The sequence below is a fragment of the Physella acuta genome, unplaced genomic scaffold (assembly GCF_028476545.2).
Source record: "Physella acuta isolate Inbredline_101_S28 unplaced genomic scaffold, ASM2847654v3 ptg000500l, whole genome shotgun sequence".
NCBI classification, from domain to species: domain Eukaryota; kingdom Metazoa; phylum Mollusca; class Gastropoda; family Physidae; genus Physella; species Physella acuta.
The window spans coordinates 113,602-131,897 of record NW_026732019.1 but is presented as its reverse complement, the minus strand read 5'-3'; the positions used below and the strand labels follow the sequence as shown (position 1 = coordinate 131,897).

General features: G+C 33.2%; 2 protein-coding genes across 2 annotated transcripts in view; both read left to right on the top strand.

Annotated features, from left to right (window-relative positions):
- Positions 1–4,310: 4,310 nt before the first annotated feature.
- Positions 4,311–17,425, top strand: LOC131944607 (uncharacterized). Its single transcript, XM_059305291.1, has 16 exons — positions 4,311–4,323; positions 4,457–4,574; positions 4,991–5,199; positions 5,593–5,740; positions 5,897–6,090; positions 6,225–6,358; positions 6,481–6,655; positions 7,011–7,127; positions 7,471–7,504; positions 7,648–7,718; positions 8,044–8,100; positions 8,583–8,597; positions 8,907–8,966; positions 9,369–9,422; positions 15,801–15,854; positions 17,010–17,425. The coding sequence occupies exons 1-11, from the start codon at positions 4,311–4,313 to the stop codon at positions 8,082–8,084; spliced, it is 1,254 nt and encodes a 417-aa protein (XP_059161274.1). The 3' UTR covers positions 8,085–8,100; positions 8,583–8,597; positions 8,907–8,966; positions 9,369–9,422; positions 15,801–15,854; positions 17,010–17,425.
- LOC131944606 (uncharacterized) overlaps positions 8,885–18,296 on the top strand; it is a 30,073-nt gene continuing 20,661 nt past the window's right edge. Inside the window, exons 1-4 of the mRNA XM_059305290.1 lie at positions 8,885–8,966; positions 9,369–9,422; positions 15,611–15,664; positions 15,801–15,854. Of these exons, the coding sequence (XP_059161273.1) occupies positions 8,885–8,966; positions 9,369–9,422; positions 15,611–15,664; positions 15,801–15,854 (244 nt within the window). The remainder of the gene's footprint in view (positions 8,967–9,368; positions 9,423–15,610; positions 15,665–15,800; positions 15,855–18,296) is intronic.

The window sequence follows — 18,296 nt, the reverse complement described above, 5'->3', positions numbered from 1 at the left end:
AAAAAACGAATAGTGTTAAGCTACTATATTACATACTAAAGTAATTACTGATCTGTTTTGACATTTACAATTAAATTTGTAGTTATAGTTAGAGAGTGATTATTTTACCTAGTTCGCTTGTCTTAATTAATATTCTAGGAATCATTATGTTAAAATTGTTTTTACAAGGATTACAAAACAGATTATATTGTGTTAATTGTTGTTTGGTCGTATTGTGTGTATATTTTGTTTTTGTTTAGAGTGATACATTTTGTTGTTGTTGACGGCCTACATTGTGTTTATCTTATTTCTTCAGAGTACTACTTTCAATTTATGTTACATCATAGCGAAGCAATGACATACAGCTAGTATATACATATATATATATATATATATATATATATATATATATATATATATATATATATATATATATATATATATATATATATATATATATACATATATACACATATATATATACACACACACACACACATATATATATATATATATATATATATACACACATATATATATATATATATATATACACACACATATATATATATATATATATATATATATATATATATATATATATATATATATATATATATATATATATATATATATATATATATATATATATATATATATATATATATATATATATATATAATGCTGAACAAAAAATTTGAACCCCCCCCCCCCATTAGACGATCCTGGCTTTACCACTGCTAAGAGAAATCAAGAAATTCAAATGATTTTACACCCCCCCCCCCTGCCACTTTCACAAGTCTTCACACAAAATCTAGACAGCCCACACGCAAAAATTTGGAGCTTAAATCAGGGGCCGGCAACCTTTTGAGACGAAAGAGCCAAAATTACAAAATTTCCCAGTTTTGCTTTCAATATTATGATCTTTGATTAGGTATATATTACACACACACACACACACATATATATATATATATATATATATATATATATATATATATATATATATATATATATATATATATATATATATATATATATATAAATGAATGTGTGTGTGTCTGTCTTATATTCATTACTACACCCAGAGGAGTCGCAAGGCGGGGGCCGGGGGTGACATCATATAGGTGTGTGACACCCAGACAAAAAAAATGCAGATATGTAGAATAAATATTTTTTCCCAGTTCAATAAATGGTTAATAAGAAATAAAAAGTATTTTAAGCACATAATGACGATCCCCAAAAGTGTGGGGGGGGGGTGACACCATGAGTTTCCTCACCGGGTGACACTCAACCTAGCGACGCCACTGACTACACCTTTCATCCGACCGCCATGAAGCTTAAGGATGTTGTTGAGAGGTATCTGCGAAATAAAGGCTAATTCGGTTGGCTCCCCGGCAGGGCGCGATTCGATTCTTCTCTGTATACGGTATATAAAAATAAAAGTCGATTGCGGATTGACACATGGAGTACCCGTGAGCACCATGGCGGCTACGTTCATTTTAAACAGCCCGATAGGCTATGGATACAATGGGTTGCTATAGTCGCTCACTAAGTCGAATCAGGCGCGTCCTCCGACGAATCTACGGGGTGCAATTTGGCGCCCATGGCTATCCCGCGAGTACTACACGCCTATGTTAGTTTTAAGGAGGACCCTACAATGATGATAATGAGGCACACGAAATTCGACTTTCCGTCTCCGACACTTAGGCGTTGAGTGATTAACGGTGATATTACGGTGAGTTATTAATGTGCACTCAAGGCTTTTATGGGCTGTAGTGTAGTTATACCGATAAACATGATCCAAGCGCAGGCACTGTTTACATTTGAGTAATTCACGTTTAGAAAACAAGGAAGTATTTTGAAATAGGGAGTAACTAAATATTTTAATAGAATAGTAAGTGTTTATTGGTAATATGTATTATTATATCACTCATTGCCGAGTGTTACAGATTAATATTTTTATGAGTTTAAAAAAAAAATATTTATGAACATTTGTGCATGGAGCTGAAGAGCCGCATCTTAGCATCAAAAGAGCCGCATGCGGCTCGCGAGCCGCAGGTTGCTTAAATCAACATGTTTAAGTATTCAATAAGTAGTACCATTTTTAACAATATCTGGCAAGTATATTTGCACAAATTCCAAACCAACAAGAATACTGTTAGCCCTTAACAAATGCTTAACTAAATTGAGAAGATTAGACCTACATCATTGGGGGAAGTAGAAGCTTTGAATTGCTTAAAATTTATTTCATCTATTCATTTATAAGATCTCAAATGAGTTGTGTATGTTTTGTTTTTGCAACTAGTAGCAGAGACAAACTTTTCTATTTGCACCCCCCAACCCTTAAGATTTCGAGTTCCACCCCCCCCCCCCCCTCAAACTTTCGATTTCCACCCCCCTCAACCTTTCAATTTATTTTTTCAACCCATTTAGTCTAATATAATGTACACAGAGTGATACTATTTCTACAAACGTTTTATACTAATACGATGCTTTATCTCCCTTATGCAGTAGCTGGAAAGAGTTAGTTCCCTTTATTTGATTTATGTCACTAAAGTATATAAATTATTTCATTCCTCCCAGGCAAACCCAATCCCCCAGTGATCACAGTATTGTCCAGCCCACTGGAAGGTGAAACACTTAAACTCTCTTGTACAACAAACTCATTGGCTCTACCCCCTGACCATGGTCTTCCCACTCTGGTTTGGTGGATGGAACAAAATGGAGTTTACCTAGTTTCAGGATCTAAACCTAGAGTAAGTTGTTAAAATCTATTTTTGATCTTTATTATACCTGCCTAGAAAGATGAATTTAAAGAATAAAGATTAGTCAGTAGTGTGTAGCATTACATTTTTCGTTTTAAACACGTTTATATATTTTCTATTTTACCATCAATATACTAAATGCGTCTGGATAATTCTTTAAATAAATTTTATAAAATAAAATTTTGTTTTATCGTTTCAAAAAGAAGATTTTATTAACCTAATGCGTATCGAATCTTCATATATAATATTGTTCTCACCAGATCAACATTAATGCTAAGAATGAATTGGAACTCAGTTCTGTCCAGCGAACAGATAAAGGCCAAAAATTTTCATGCAAGTCTGCTGATGGAACTATTGACTTCCCTAAAGAAAAACTTCTTGAGTCAGCTACAAGCAATGTTTATGAAATGATTCCAGAATGTGGGTATTTTTTTGCATTATTTCTTGTAGAAATTTTGTTTGATGAATAATTGTAACTTGAAGTAAAAGTGCCTATTGTTTTAGTAATTTTTTGAACCAACCTATATTTAATAAGCAAAGGCATCTGTTCACTTATTTCATTAGCCTACCAATTTTAGTTTTTGTCACTGCATTTTTTTTAAAAATTGTGAGGTATGATTTTTTTCATGCAACTGTTATAGATTCTAATCTTGCTGATTCTTCTCTTGAGTTGATGTTGAGAGGAGTTTTGTCAACACTTGCTAGGCATTACTTTCTTAGGTTTGGTGTTATCTGCTCCACTGTAATTTTTGCTGATCACAAAATGTCTTCACTTTGTTGATTCTTTGTGTTAGAATTAGGTGCTTTAGTTTTGTTCTTAAATTTGCATCACCTCTGTCAAGTTTATCTTTCAGCAAGCTTGAACTATGCAAACTCTTCCCAAGGACAATTAAATGTTAGCAAAATGTTAACCACATATGCACACAATTCTTCAAAACATTATTAAATAATGAAAAGGTATTACTATTACAAATTAGGAAAATAGAAAAAGGCTAGAAGATAAGGTGAAGTTTATTTGAAGACTTTTGAACTGTGCACTTTCTTTACAGCCTCTTTTGGTGTTGGCTTAAAATAAATAGATCAACAAACTATTTCTTGTTCTGCAACTGTTCATTTTTTACAGTCAATCGTAAACAATAGCTTTTAGGTATGTTTGTTTTGTTTAATTTCTAGATACGCCCCTTCTAGCTGATATGACAATAACACCATCAGTTTCCAGCGATGGCCAGATTTCTAAAAACATAGGAGACCAAATCAGTTATACTTGTGCTATTTCTTGTTATCCTGTTTGCGAGGTCAAGTGGTTATTTAAAGCCCATGGCAAAACAAGGTAAATTCAACAGGGTTTTTAATTAATATAATAATCTTTTGACCTGTACATTAATTATAAGTTGAAAATTGTTCTTCTTTTAATAAACTACCATGTTTTTTTTAGCTTTGATCCCATGCCATCACTAGCAGACACTAAAGTTTTGACATTAGGAGTGAGTCGGTCCAGTCATGGAGTATATCGGTGCATGGGGACAAACCCTCATGGGTTAGTTCAAAAAGATTTCAATCTTAATGTTCAATGTAAGTTACTCTATGTTTTTTAGAGTTTATATTATGATCTTTATTTTATTTTAAATAGTGTAAGTTTTTTAAATTGATATGAAAACGTCACCATTTTGCACATCCAATTAGACTATCAAATACATTTTGTTTTTCAGACCTGGAGTTCCCTCGAATAAGTATAAATGACAAACAAATTAGCAGTGATAAAATTGTGGAAAGAGAAGCAGCTGTTCTACAATGTACATTTGATGCTAACCCAAAACCGCATATAAGGTTTGATATTTTTAGCAATGCTTTTTGTATTTATTTACGACATAAAAATGTGTTTGATAGAATGACTGTTAGATTTATTGTATTACTTTATATAAAAAGTATAATATATAAAAAGATAATTTTTGTGTCCGTTGTCATATTCTACAACTGAGCATGAATACATGTAGGCCTACATCAGAATTAACTAAAAAGCTAATTTAAAAAAAAAATAATTTAAATTTTTATTATGTAGGGCCCTACTTACATAATTTGTCAGTTTTGTTGTGATTAATAGTTTTATACCAAAATTATTATTTTTAAAATCTTCAAAAGAAAATTGAAAATCATGGCTCTTTTCCTACTTGACCCGTAATATTTAAGTTAGTGTGTTACTTTAATATAAGTATTAGTCACTAACAAGCTGTTTTCCTCTGTAGATGGTTTCTTCCTAATGATGAAGAAATAGTTGTGTTTGAACTCAACTCCATTCCTCAATTAAACACAGCCAGTTCAGGTATACTAGAGCATCTCTACACCAGTAAAGCAAAAATAAATGATCTCAGGTGTGAGAACAGTGGTGTGTACAGATGTGAGGGAAGTAACTCTTTGACACAAGTTGAGGGCAGGATGGAGTTGTCTGTCATGTGTGAGTACTGGCAATCGGAAAAATTAATAATTGCATGTTATTTAAATATGCAACCAGCACTCAGATTTTCTAGTTAAATTGTTAAACACATGTAGCCATACTTTGAGCTGTATATAATTATATTGTAATAATATTTCCGGGGTTTTAATTCCATAAGATTTATTTTTTCTACGTACAAATGTTGCTGTAGTTAAGTCATATTAACTGATACATTATTATTTGGCTTAAAATTAAGAGATAATTAGCTACAGCATTAAAATTGTAATCAGAAAACTGATATGGTAAAAAAAAACCACTCACAATATGGTGTTGATAAAGTTTGATTTCTAAACAGTGTTTGACAAACCATTTTTAAAGAGTATTGAAATTATTGATAATTTTCATTCAAATTAGGTCCACCAACCAGTTCCAGTGTTTACCCAGACTTAGAACTTAAACCAAATTATGTTTGGGAAATCCCCAAATCTCTCAGTTTTTCTTTTGTGATCAGAGGTTTCCCAGAACCAACTGTTCAAAGGGTTGTATCTGACGTCAAAGGAAGGTATGTTTGGTTTTATTTTAAAAGTGTTTCAGTCCTGGTTAATTAATTATAAACATATAGCTTAATTCTCTAAATAAAATTGTATAATGCTCCTATGATTGAAAAACAGCAAGGGAAGAAACTGACATACATCAATTTTGATAAAATTTCTTACAGTAAAAGACAGGAGAAAATTCCAGAGGACGTCGAGTTTACTAAAGAAAGCAAATATGATGGAAAACCCTACATGACAAAATTCACATTTTTTAGCCGCAGAAAGTTAGATCAAACTGATATGGACAGGGAGTTTACAGTAACTTTTGAATCCAGTGAATTTAAAAGAGATTTAAAGTTTGTTATCAGTGTTAGGGGTAAGATGTTAATTTAGCTAATTAGATTCATGTAACTAATCTGAATAATTTATTATTGTTCATACATGACTTAAAGTTTTTCTATATTTGTAACTGCAAATAGATTTAGTTGACAATTTCTTTAATACTTAAAGGTCCACCACATGTTGTCACCAATATAACAAGTGTTGATGTAAAACATGATTCTGTGAAAATTTTCTGGATCTCTGGCTTTGATGGAGGAGAAAAGCAAACATTCTCTATTTATTATCGTCCATACTCTAGCAAAGTAAGTTTTGTCAATTTAACATTTAAATTTCATTAATGATTCACTTTGCTGCTGTGTTTGCTATTGTTATTTTGTATGATACATTTGAAATATTTATAAATTGTTAAATTAAATATTTTTAGATGGATGGTGAATGGAGTGTTGCTGTTGAAAACATCCAACCAATGATGGCGCTAGAAGTCTGGAATGAGGCAATTGTGAAATCTCTGTCTGCAAGTACAGAGTATGAAATGAAAGTTGTGGCCATCAATGTGTTAGGACAGGCTGAATCTGAGCCACTGCGGATTAAAACTACAGGTTTTTTTTAAAGTCAGGCTGTGAATTTGTGTTAATTTCTATCATAGGGAAGCAAATACAGAATTATTGCTTTTAATCATCATGTATTAAGAATATATAAGCAATTATCGTAAGTAGTAAAAATTTAAACGACGGTCTTTTTCTAAGACAGTGGGTAATTGTTAATAAATATTCCTCATTAGATCCATGTACATTTTACTAGCCTTAAATAGTGGCATGCTGTAAGCATGTTCTACCATAATCCATATTTGCATATGATAAATTTAATACTTTTAGTTTTAGCCAAAAAAGTAGTGCAAAACCAACTATTTTGTTTTATCAACACATTTACAATGCTGTTTTTATTTTTCAACAGCTGCCCTTGATGAGCCCTTGTCTGCTGGAGCTATTGCAGGAGTTGTTTTTGGAGTTCTGACCCTTATTGTCATCATTTGTCTTGTCATATACCTCCTAGTTTTGAGAAAAAAAATTAGTAAGCTGGTTTTTAGTTTAAATTTTAATCTATTTTCTCAATTTCCTAGCAAGACCAGACCTTTTGTCTGAGTCTAAAGCTGACAAAATAATCTGTTTACATGCTGTAGACATGGAAATAGGGAATTCCATTTCATCAGCCAGTGACTAACAATTTAGTTAGATAGAAATGTGCAATAAGTATTTTTTTTTAAATTTAGCTTTGCAACATTTAAGTTCTCTTTTCATTATCAATTAATATGGCAACTGATTAGATTTCTTACACCATAAGTCATAAGTTTTATTTTATTGGGTATCTTGTTGTTCATTCACATAATAAAAACTACTCACGTTTTTATTTTCAGAAAAAGAGAGGACAACTATAACGACTGAGAATGGGTCAGCTTGCAAAATATTTTAAATATTTAATTGCCTTATAATTTTGAATCAACATCATACATATGTACCTGAATCATAAACTCACATTTCCACAATATCTTTAAAAAACATTAATAAAAAATTAACACATTCTGTTTAAATAGAGCTCCAGTTGTTTGCCTAAGATTTTTCAACTGTTTGGGGACAAAAAGACAAAGAGGAACATTAGCTCCAGGTTAGTACGCCTATCGATAAACATGCCTCTAAGTTGTCATGTCCTGCTGCATGGGCGTTTAACTCCAGTTTAACATTAAATTTGAAAGAAAAGAAAAATCACAACCGAGGGAACCAAAAGCTATATACTAACTCTAAAACTATTTATGTGCTCTGCAATTTTGGGATTGTTCTATTAAATACTGACAGTTGCTTTCAACTAATAAGTTTGAAATTATTAGTTTCTATTATCTTCCTTTTCACAAGATGTTTATTTATTTTTCTAAATTTTAGAGTTGTAAATATTACCATTAAAAAAACAATTATTATTTTGATCTGCTCTTTAGACAACTCTATTGGAAATATAGTCCTTTATGAAAATATATAACATTCACCCAGAGCAGGTAAAAGATTAATTTTAAAAATACAAATATTCCACAACCATTATTTATCTTATTAGTAAAAGTAAAGTTATCATTTTGGAGCTGAATGTTTTAGGGAAGATGAAGTAAAGCGGCATCGTGATACTTCGTCAGAGTTCATTTCATTTATTACAAGCTATTGATAAGGTATAAAGAATTTTTTTGTCATGCGCAAATAGCCTACACCTTACTAAGCATAACACTAAACCAGCTTTAAATTACATATTAACTGAAGAATTTATATGGTCTGTAATTACTAAAAAAAACTTGAAAGAAACATGTATTTTTAAAAAATCCAGTATAGTAACATGGTTTTAAGTGCACTTCATGTAAGAAAAAGCCAACTATCTATAGCTTTCATGGTAAAAAGATCAGTTGTTATATATATTGAAACTGTTTAATGAGTGACCAAATTTATTAAATTATTATTTCAAACATTAAATTATTTTAATTTTTCTTTTCAGAAACATCAGCAGTAGGTTAGTATCAAGTGTGAATATTGTGCAGTATTAATTATAAGATATTAAACTACATTAATTATGTAAAAAACACACCTTATTTCAATAGAACATTGCTATTATAGGAACACATTGATTTTAAAACAATTTAAAAACTAAAAATTATTATTAATGAAATCGGACAATATTTCCCATCAACACTGTTCATGTCCATTTGTTTGATAATTTTCAATTCTTTTAGTTTGTACAATTTTTTCTTTTCTTTTAACTTTCTGTATTTCAAAGTTAAAAAATAATGTAAGTTACTCATGACTTTAAAATACTTTTCAGCCTCCTACTCTATTGGAAATGTAGGCCTATATGAAAGTCTTCAACATTCACCTACAGAAGGTAAATTTTTTTTAAATGGATCTATTTGATGTTGACAAAAAACTTAATATTCATTATTTCAATATTAAGTTAAATAGATCTACTTTCTTGAAATAAATTTGGTCACAGTTTTTTTCTAAAAAAATCTATGTAATATTAAATCCTACATTTCTAACATAATGTTGCTCAAAATGTATAATACACATTTTTTTTTTAAAGTGAGATTTAAAATATTTTACCTTGTACTGATAAAAATTAAAGTAAGGTAGGACTGTGTAGGCTGTAACTATTGCAGCTATTGGCATTAGTTGCAATATAGCAAGAGATATATACATATTATAAGCTAAGTTAAAATAATTAGGCCTATTTAACTTTTTACAGTATTTTAAAAATAAATAATTAAATATCTTTTTTTCTGGAAAGACCCTGAATATTTACCATTTGTTGATGGCTCATCAGTAAATAGAAACTCAGCCGGTAAGTTTGGAGATAAGTTTGACTGATATTAATATACAACGGCGTTAATTTATAAAGTATATAATTTTTTTTATTATTTTGATCTGCTCTTTTGACAACTCTATTGGAAATATAGTCCTTTATGAAAATATACAACATTCACCCAGAACAGGTAAAAGATTAATTTAAAAAATACAAATATTCCACACCCATTATTTATCTTATTAGTAGTAAAAGTAAAGTTATCATTTTGGACCTGAATGTTTTAGGGAAGATTAAGTAAAGCGGCAGCGTATTACTTTGTCAGAGTTCATTTCATTTATTGCAATCTATTGATAGGGTAAAAAGAAATTTTTTTGTCATGCGCTTATAGACTACACCTTACTAAGCATAACACTAAACCAGCTTTAAAATAAATATTGACTGAAGAATTATATGGTCCGTAAATACTAAATAACGAAATAAACATGAATTTAAAAAAAACCTTTATAGTAACATGAATTAAGTGCACTTCAAGTAAGAAAAAGTTAACTATAGTGTAATAGATTGAAATAATTGTGAGGTCAAGGGAACTCACTCTTCTGTATTAGTTATATTTATAATATTGTTATCTTGAGTGATGTCCCTTGTGTACTTGCTTCCGTCCTCTCGGTGTCTTACCATCGTGGTATTTAGACCCATTAAATGTGTTATATACAACCACAGGCTTCTGTCGTCAATCTATTATAACTGGCGACGAAGGATAAACATCTACTAAAAAGAGCACCTACTTACGCAAAAAAGAGGTTTGCTAGAGCTTATTAGCTAATTATTTCTAGAATTATGGCGCTGTATGGCCAAATAAAAGAATTTGATGCGAATGATGAAATCATTCAAGATTACCTAGAGAGGTTAAGCTTTTACCTAGAAGCTAACGACGTGACGATAGAAGCCAAAAAGAGAGCTGTTTTGTTAACAGTCATAGGGCCTCAACAATTTAGGCTACTAAAAGACTTATGCGCACCAGCTAGTCTAACTACCAAGAGCTTTAACGAGCTGAGCAAATTGCTAACAGACCACCAGGCGCCTACCCCATCAAAGTTTTTATGTAGAGCTAGATTTGACAGTAGGACTCGTCAACCAAACGAGTCAATATTAGAATATGTTGCTGCTTTACGTCATTTAAGTAGATTCTGTGAATTTGGAGAAACGCTGTCTGACAGACTATGTGAAAAGTTTGTGACAGGTGTAAACAGCCCTGATATTCAAAGAAAGTTGCTGCTCGAGTCAGATCTAACATTAGAAAAAGCAATACAACTTGCAACTTCATTCCAGCAGTCATCAGATGCGGCGAAATCTCTTACGCCTTCAGGGATCCATGCAGTAAACAGCAGGTTAGTCAACAAACATCAACCCCATCAGAGCATTCCAACTTATGCTAAACAGCCTGCTCGTTCAAATCCTAGATCTAAATCTAGTAATAATTATCAAAAATGTCATCGATGCAAAGGTCCCCATGCATCTCATCGGTGCAAGTTCAAGTCTGCAACTTGTTATAAGTGCAGTAAGCAAGGTCACATTGCCAAGGCCTGCTTTGCAAAGTCTTCGTCTGTTGCTAAATCTAGCCAGTCAAGACAGTACCGCAACCAAAGGCAGCACTATGTTAACTCTCACCAAGACTACCTAACCCAACCAATGAACCACTCTACCTGTGAAAATGCTCAAACTGATTCGCAGCCGGATTTCAACCTGTTCTCTGTGAAATCAATAAGTCATGCTCCCATCAATGTACCAGTTTATATCAACGGTAAGAGCATCAGCTTCCAACTTGACACTGGAGCATCTCTAACAGTCATAACAAAGAAAGATTTTGACGCTGTCACAGGAGGATCAGTGTCTCTACAGCCGTGTCACAAGTGTCTAACAACATACACTGGTGACAATGTTCCGGTAATAGGAGAGTGTATGGTTCATGTAAGTTATAATGGTCAAAGTGTTAAACTTCCTCTTCTTGTGGTTGAAGGAAATGGACCGCCATTACTAGGTAGGAACTGGTTAAGTGATCTTAAGTTAAATTGGGAGAGTATTTGTTCATTGAAGAATGTAAAAGAATCTAGTCTTACTTCACTAGATAAAGTTATATCTGAAAATAAATGTGTTTTTGGTAACTATGGATTACTAAATGATAGAACAGTGAAGTTAAGCATTAAAGATACAAATCCAAGATACTGCAAAGCTAGAGTTCCACCTTATGCAATGAGGAATAAAATTGAAAATGAGCTAAGTAGATTGGAATCTAATGGCATTATAAAGAAGGTAGACTATTCCGATTGGGCGACACCCATTGTGCCAGTGTTAAAGAAGGATGGTTCTATAAGAATTTGTGGAGATTATAAAACTACACTGAATAAGCAAATAGAGCTAAATAGGTACCCTATACCTAACATTGAGGAAATTTCTTTGAATTTGGCAGGAGGAGACAAATTCACTGAATTAGACTTTAGTCATGCTTACACTCAACTAGAACTGCATCCAGATTCAAAAGTCTATACGACAATAAACACACATAAAGGACTCTACCAATATGAAAGACTATGTTTTGGCATATCATCTAGCCCTGGAATTTTCCAAGCTGTCATGGACAGTATTTTTAAGGATATTCCAAATGTTTGTGTTTACTTTGACAATGTGTACATAACTGGTAAGAATGACACTGAACATCTTAAAACACTTGATAAAGTATTAAAAATTGTTGGTGAAAAAGGTTTAAAGATAAACAAAGATAAATGTCAATTCATGTTGACAGAAATTAGTTTTCTTGGTTATATATTAAGCAAGCAAGGCATCAGACCTCAACCTGAGAAAACAAAAGCCATTAAAGAAGCACCCAAACCTGAAAATACCCAACAACTAAGAGCTTTTTTGGGCTTGATAAATTACTATGCAAAGTTCATAGGAAATCTGTCTGGTAAACTATCACCACTGTACAAGCTGCTACAGAAAAATGCAACTTGGCACTGGGGTAAACAACAAGAAGCTGCTTTTAATACAGCAAAAGAGGCTTTGTCTGCTGACACCTTACTAACTCACTATGACCCAGGGAAAAGACTTATATTAACATGTGATGCTTCACCAGATGGTGTAGGAGCAGTCTTGTCCCACATGGATGAGAAGGGTGACAGACCCATTGCTTTTGCCAGTAGATCTTTGAACCAGGCTGAGAAAAATTATTCTCAGTTAGATAGGGAAGGCTTAGGCATCATTTTTGGTGTTAAGAAATTTCATAAGTTTCTGTTTGGTAGGAAGTTCACCATCTTTACAGATCATAAACCATTGCTAGGTTTATTTGGAGAAAACAAAACCCTACCTGAGCATGCCTCACCAAGAATTCAAAGATGGGCTATCACACTAACTGCATACAATTATGAATTGAAATACAAACCTGGATCTGAGAATAGTGCAGATAGTCTTAGTAGATTACCTTTAAAAAACCAAAGCCTGAGCTATGTACCAGAAGATGTATTTGTTCTCTTCACTATCATGGATAACTCCAATATAAATGTGAATGATATTAAGAGAGAAACACAAAAAGATGAGTGCTTAATAAAAGTATATGAGTACTGTAAGAATGGTTGGCCTGAAGAGTCAGTGAATGAGGACTTAAAGCCATATAAAATAAGAAAAACAGAGTTAAGTCTAGAAGATGGATGTATACTATGGGGGTCAAGAGTAATTATCCCCAAAATGTTACAAAAAGAAGTTTTAAGAACTTTACATGATACTCATCTTGGTTCTTCCAAAATGAAGAGTCTAGCAAGATCATGGTTCTGGTGGCCACATATGGATGCTGATATTGAAAAATATGTAAAACTTTGTTCAAGCTGTGCACAACATTCAAATCAACCAGCTACAGCACCTTTGCAAAACTGGGACTGGCCAATCGAACCATGGAAACGTATACATATAGATTTCGCAGGACCTTTCATGAACAAAATGTTCTTAATTGTTATTGATTCACATTCTAAATGGTTAGAAGTTAAAATCATGAACACAATCACTGCAAATGATACCATTATAGAACTTAAGGAAATATTTTCAACTCATGGATTACCAGATCAAATTGTTTCAGATAATGGGCCTAGTTTCACAGCTCATGAGTTTAATCTGTTTTGTGTGGCAAATGGTATTGAGCATATAACCACATCCCCCTATCATCCTGCTGGGAATGGTTTAGCTGAAAGAGCGGTAGGCATATTCAAAACCGCTATGGTAAAAATGAATACCGGTAACAAGTTTTCTCTTAGAGAAAGAGTAAACAGGTTCTTAACCAAATACCGCACAACTCCTCATATAACAACAGGTGTTGCACCATGTGAATTGCTATGTGGTAGGAAAATTAAAACTCATCTTGACCTACTACATCCAACTGTTCAAAGGTCTGTTTCCCAACATCAACATACACAAAAAGTAAATCATGACAAATCATCCATTGAAAGAGAATTTGCAGTTAATGACAATGTGTATCTAAGAAATTATGGGAGAAAGGAAAAATGGATACCAGGTCAAATTGTTCAATGTACAGGACCTGTGTCTTATAAAGTAAAAACAAATGATGGACTTATTGTCCGTAGACATGCAGACCAGTTAAAAATAACTTGTGCAGATAATAAGTGTGAATCTGTCAATCCCACCAAGTCTGATCAGTTCACACCAACTCAGTTTGTTCCACAACCAAGTTCTGTTGATATGAGTGAACCAAGTTGTCTGGAGTCAGAAAATGTAAATCCTGGAGTTAATGATTTAAATCCTAGACCTCCTGAGATAGGGAATCCAAATGGTCAGAATATTGAGTCACCAAATCAAAAGCCACTGAGAAGGTCAAGCAGGACAATCAAAGTCCCCAATAAGTTAGACCTATGATTTTAATGGTCAAAAGGACTTTGACATCATTGTTTTGTATCTTGATTATGTTGTGGCATATTGTGCATTGTTTGTAAGGATGTAATCTACCATAATGTTCATGTTACAATATAATTGGTGATTTTAGGATACTATCAATTGTTCTATTGAGAGATGTGTTATTGTGTTCTAAGGGTAAAGGGATGTAATAGATTGAAATAATTGTGAGGTCAAGGGAACTCACTCTTCTGTATTAGTTATATTTATAATATTGTTATCTTGAGTGATGTCCCTTGTGTACTTGCTTCCGTCCTCTCGGTGTCTTACCATCGTGGTAGTTAGACCCATTAAATGTGTTATATACAACCACAGGCTTCTGTCGTCAATCTATTATATATAGCTTTCATGGTAAAAGGATCAGTTTTTAAAATATATTGAAACTGTTTAATGAGTGGCCAAATTTATTAAATTATTATTTCAAACATTAAATTATTTTAATATTTCTTTTCAGAAACATCAGCAGTAGGTTAGTATCAAGTGTGAATATTGAGCTTTATTAATTATAAGATATTACACTACATTAATTATGTTAAAAACACATCTTATTTCAATAAAACATTGCTATTATAGGAACACATTTATTTTAAAACAATTTAAAGACTAAAAATTATTATTAATGAAATCGGACAATATTTCCCATTAACACTGTTCATGTCCATTTGTTTGATAATTTTCAATTCTTTTAGTTTGTACATTTTTTTCTTTTCTTTTAACTTTCTGTATTTCAAAGTTAAAAAATAATGTAAGTTACTCATGACTTTAAAATACTTTTCAGCCTCCTACTCTATTGGAAATGTAGGCCTATATGATAGTCTTCAACATTCACGTACAGAAAGTAATGTTTTTTTAATGGATCTATTTGATGTTGACAAAAAAAAAATAATATTCATTATTTCATTATTAAGTTAAATAGATCTACTTTCTTGAAATAAATTAGGTCAGTTTTTTCTAACATAATGTTGCTCAAAATGTATAATACACATTTTTTTAAAAAGTGAGATTTAAAATGTTTTACCTTGTACTGATAAAAATTAAAGTAAGGTAGGACTGTGTAGGCTGTAACCAGAGTTTCTTCCAGGCATTTCTTTGGGGGGGGGGGGGGGGGAGAAATAAGTCTGGAAGAAAAACTGGCTGTAACTATTGCAGCTGTTGGCATTTGTTGCTAATATAGCAAGAGATAAATAAACAGTATAAATTAAGTTAAAATAATTATGCCTATTTAACTTTTTACAGTATCTTAAAAATAATTAAATATCTTTCTTTCTGGAAAGACCCTGAATATTTGACGTTTGTTGATGGCTCACCAGTAAACAGAAACTCAGCTGGTAAGTTTGGAGATAAGTTTGACAGATGTTAATATACAACGGCGACAATTTATAATATATTATGCAGTTAAAATAATTATTTAATTTTTGTTTGCAGTATGTTGTATAAAAGATAATTTTCTTTTTTTTCTGAAAGACCCTGAATATGTAACTATTGTGGATGACCCACCATCAAGTGGGAACTCGGACGGTGAGTGTGGAGACTGGTTTAGATGATGGCAACATATTATAGCAACAGTTTAAAAATGTATCCAATAATCCAACATCATCCCAACATATAGCATCTCGATACTAACGTTTAAATGTTATTATTTCCCCTCCCTAACTTACGTGCATACACCCCATTGTTCCATTTTATATTTAGCCCAAACCACAACATCGTTTCAATTTCAGAACTGTTGAACTCAGTACAACATGAAACGTACATCACACAGTTTCACTCTACAATATTTACCCTAAGCCTATGTACATTCACATGCAACAAATGAACATTATGACCGAAAGTGCTGAATGTGATTGCCAAACACACTACACTTAACTTCAATTTCTACTTTTTTTCCAAATACCATCTGTACCAGTTAAGTTTGACTCGTGTTTGTCACTGCATATCATAGAAGCTTTTGTTGAGATATGACATTTGTGTAACTTGTTGCAGTGTAGAGCATTCTTGTTGTCTATTACAATTTGTTGGATAATCTAAATTTGATTACGTTTTAAAACATCTAATTTTCGCATTGGGCCACTTTGAAAAGGAACTTAATTAATTATGAAACAATAGATCACTTGTGGGGTTTTATTTAGATCACGTGGAAAACACACACTTGCAGTGTTTCTTCCAGACTTTTTTCTCCGGGGGGGGGGGGGGGCACTTGAAATTTTCGTCGGGGGGGGGGGGAGGCGGACAATGTTAAAAGTATATACATATTTTCTATATGAATTTCATTTCGTTCGGGGGTGGGGGGGGGGGGGGGGCAGTGTTTCTTCCAGACTTTTTTCTCCGGGGGGGGGGGGGGGCTGCTTGAAATTTTCGGGGGGGGGGGGGGGTAGAATTTTTTTCGGGGGTGCTTAGTCTCCCCCGAAGAGATGCCTGGAAGAAACTCTAGGGGGTGGGGGGAGGGCGAGATGCCTGGAAGAAACTCTGCACACTTGAATGATATAACAACAATGCTTGTAATTATTAGTATTAGTCGAATCAGACATTGTGCACATATTATAAAATTAATATGCGACTTTTGTATTTCTCACTACTTTTCCCATATAATATTTTGGTGAGTCTTATTGTTGTAATTTAGGATCTGATGTTTAGGTTTGTATCAAATGTATTTATTATTCATTTTTTCCCCAGGCTCCCACTATACAAATGTAAAATGTTGAACACTCTACGAATTACACACCTTGTGTGTTGTTTAACTAAAATCAGTGACAAAGAACTTTATATCTACTTGGCAATTGACAGATAAAACAAAATCTGGTTGAAAATGTGCTATAGGAGATATTGATGAAAGGGGGGGGGGACTTGCAGTAGTTCGCTGACAAATGAATAATTGTGTGTACCTTTCATGAATCTATATATAAAATCCTCTTCTGGGAAACGCTAGAAAACAAGCTGTAAGCGCGCTCCCTACCACCCCACCCCTACATGGTCTGGTGAGCTTTGGTTCACGCTAAATGTTTACAATCATAGAGCTGGGATTAGTGACGGCTATTAGGGGCAGATAATTTAGTTTGAAACGATTTTAAACTTAGGGGAGGTAACTAAGAGGAGGCTTCTTTCACGGGGGGGGGGGGGGGGGGGTTGGGTAGGGGTTGGGGGAAAGGAGGTTGGGGGTAGTATCGTCCTTAAAACGATCTACTGATAGTGTTTTAAAGCAAATATTTTCAGTGGCAGCATTGGTACTGTCGAATTCACAAATTATGAATTACTGAAAAGTAGAAAATAAAACAACTAAATAGCGGCGTATGATATGTCGCGGGTCGGCTCGTTGTAATTACTTTGTAAATAATACTTTTCATGGACAGCACGAAGCAGCAAGCCGACTCTCTAAACCTCCTCCCGCTCCCTCCCTCACTCTCCAGTCTGGTGAGCTATAGTTCATGCCCAATGTTTACAACTGTAGAGCCGGGTCGAATTAGTGACGGCTATTAACGGCAGATAATCTAGTTTTTAAACAATTTGAAACTAAGGGGAGGTAACTAAGAGGGGGCTGCTTTCCAGGGGATGGTGGGGGGGGGGAGGGGTTGGGAACAGGGGGTATAATCTTCCTTCACGAGCTACTGATAGTGTTTTAAAGCCGTATTTACAGTCGCAGCATTGGTACTGTCGAATTCACAAATTATGAATAACTGAAAAGTTGAAAATACAACAACGAAATATCGTCGTATGCTACAACGCGTGTCGGCTCGTTACTCTGTAAATACATTCATTACAACAATAAAGTACTTGAGAAATCGAAACAGTTTTTGTGTCTAGTGAGTTTATGTAAATACGTATATACATGTATACATATAGTCACTATATATGTATGTGTGTGTGTATTTTTTTCAACAAAAGACACCCTTTTTATAGATCATTTAATTAGTACGCGTCGACCCTTTCGTTTTGTTCTTGGTTGGACAAAGGCTGTGGAAGCAG

What these genes read in the sequence shown, in the direction of transcription:
- LOC131944607 (XM_059305291.1), top strand. An exon ending in AACCCAAAACCGCATATAAG is followed by an intron (nt 4,575 to 4,990) that starts GTTTGATATTTT and finishes TTTCCTCTGTAG; the next exon opens with ATGGTTTCTTCCTAATGATG. An exon ending in ACTATAACGACTGAGAATGG is followed by an intron (nt 7,505 to 7,647) that starts GTCAGCTTGCAA and finishes CTGTTTAAATAG; the next exon opens with AGCTCCAGTTGTTTGCCTAA.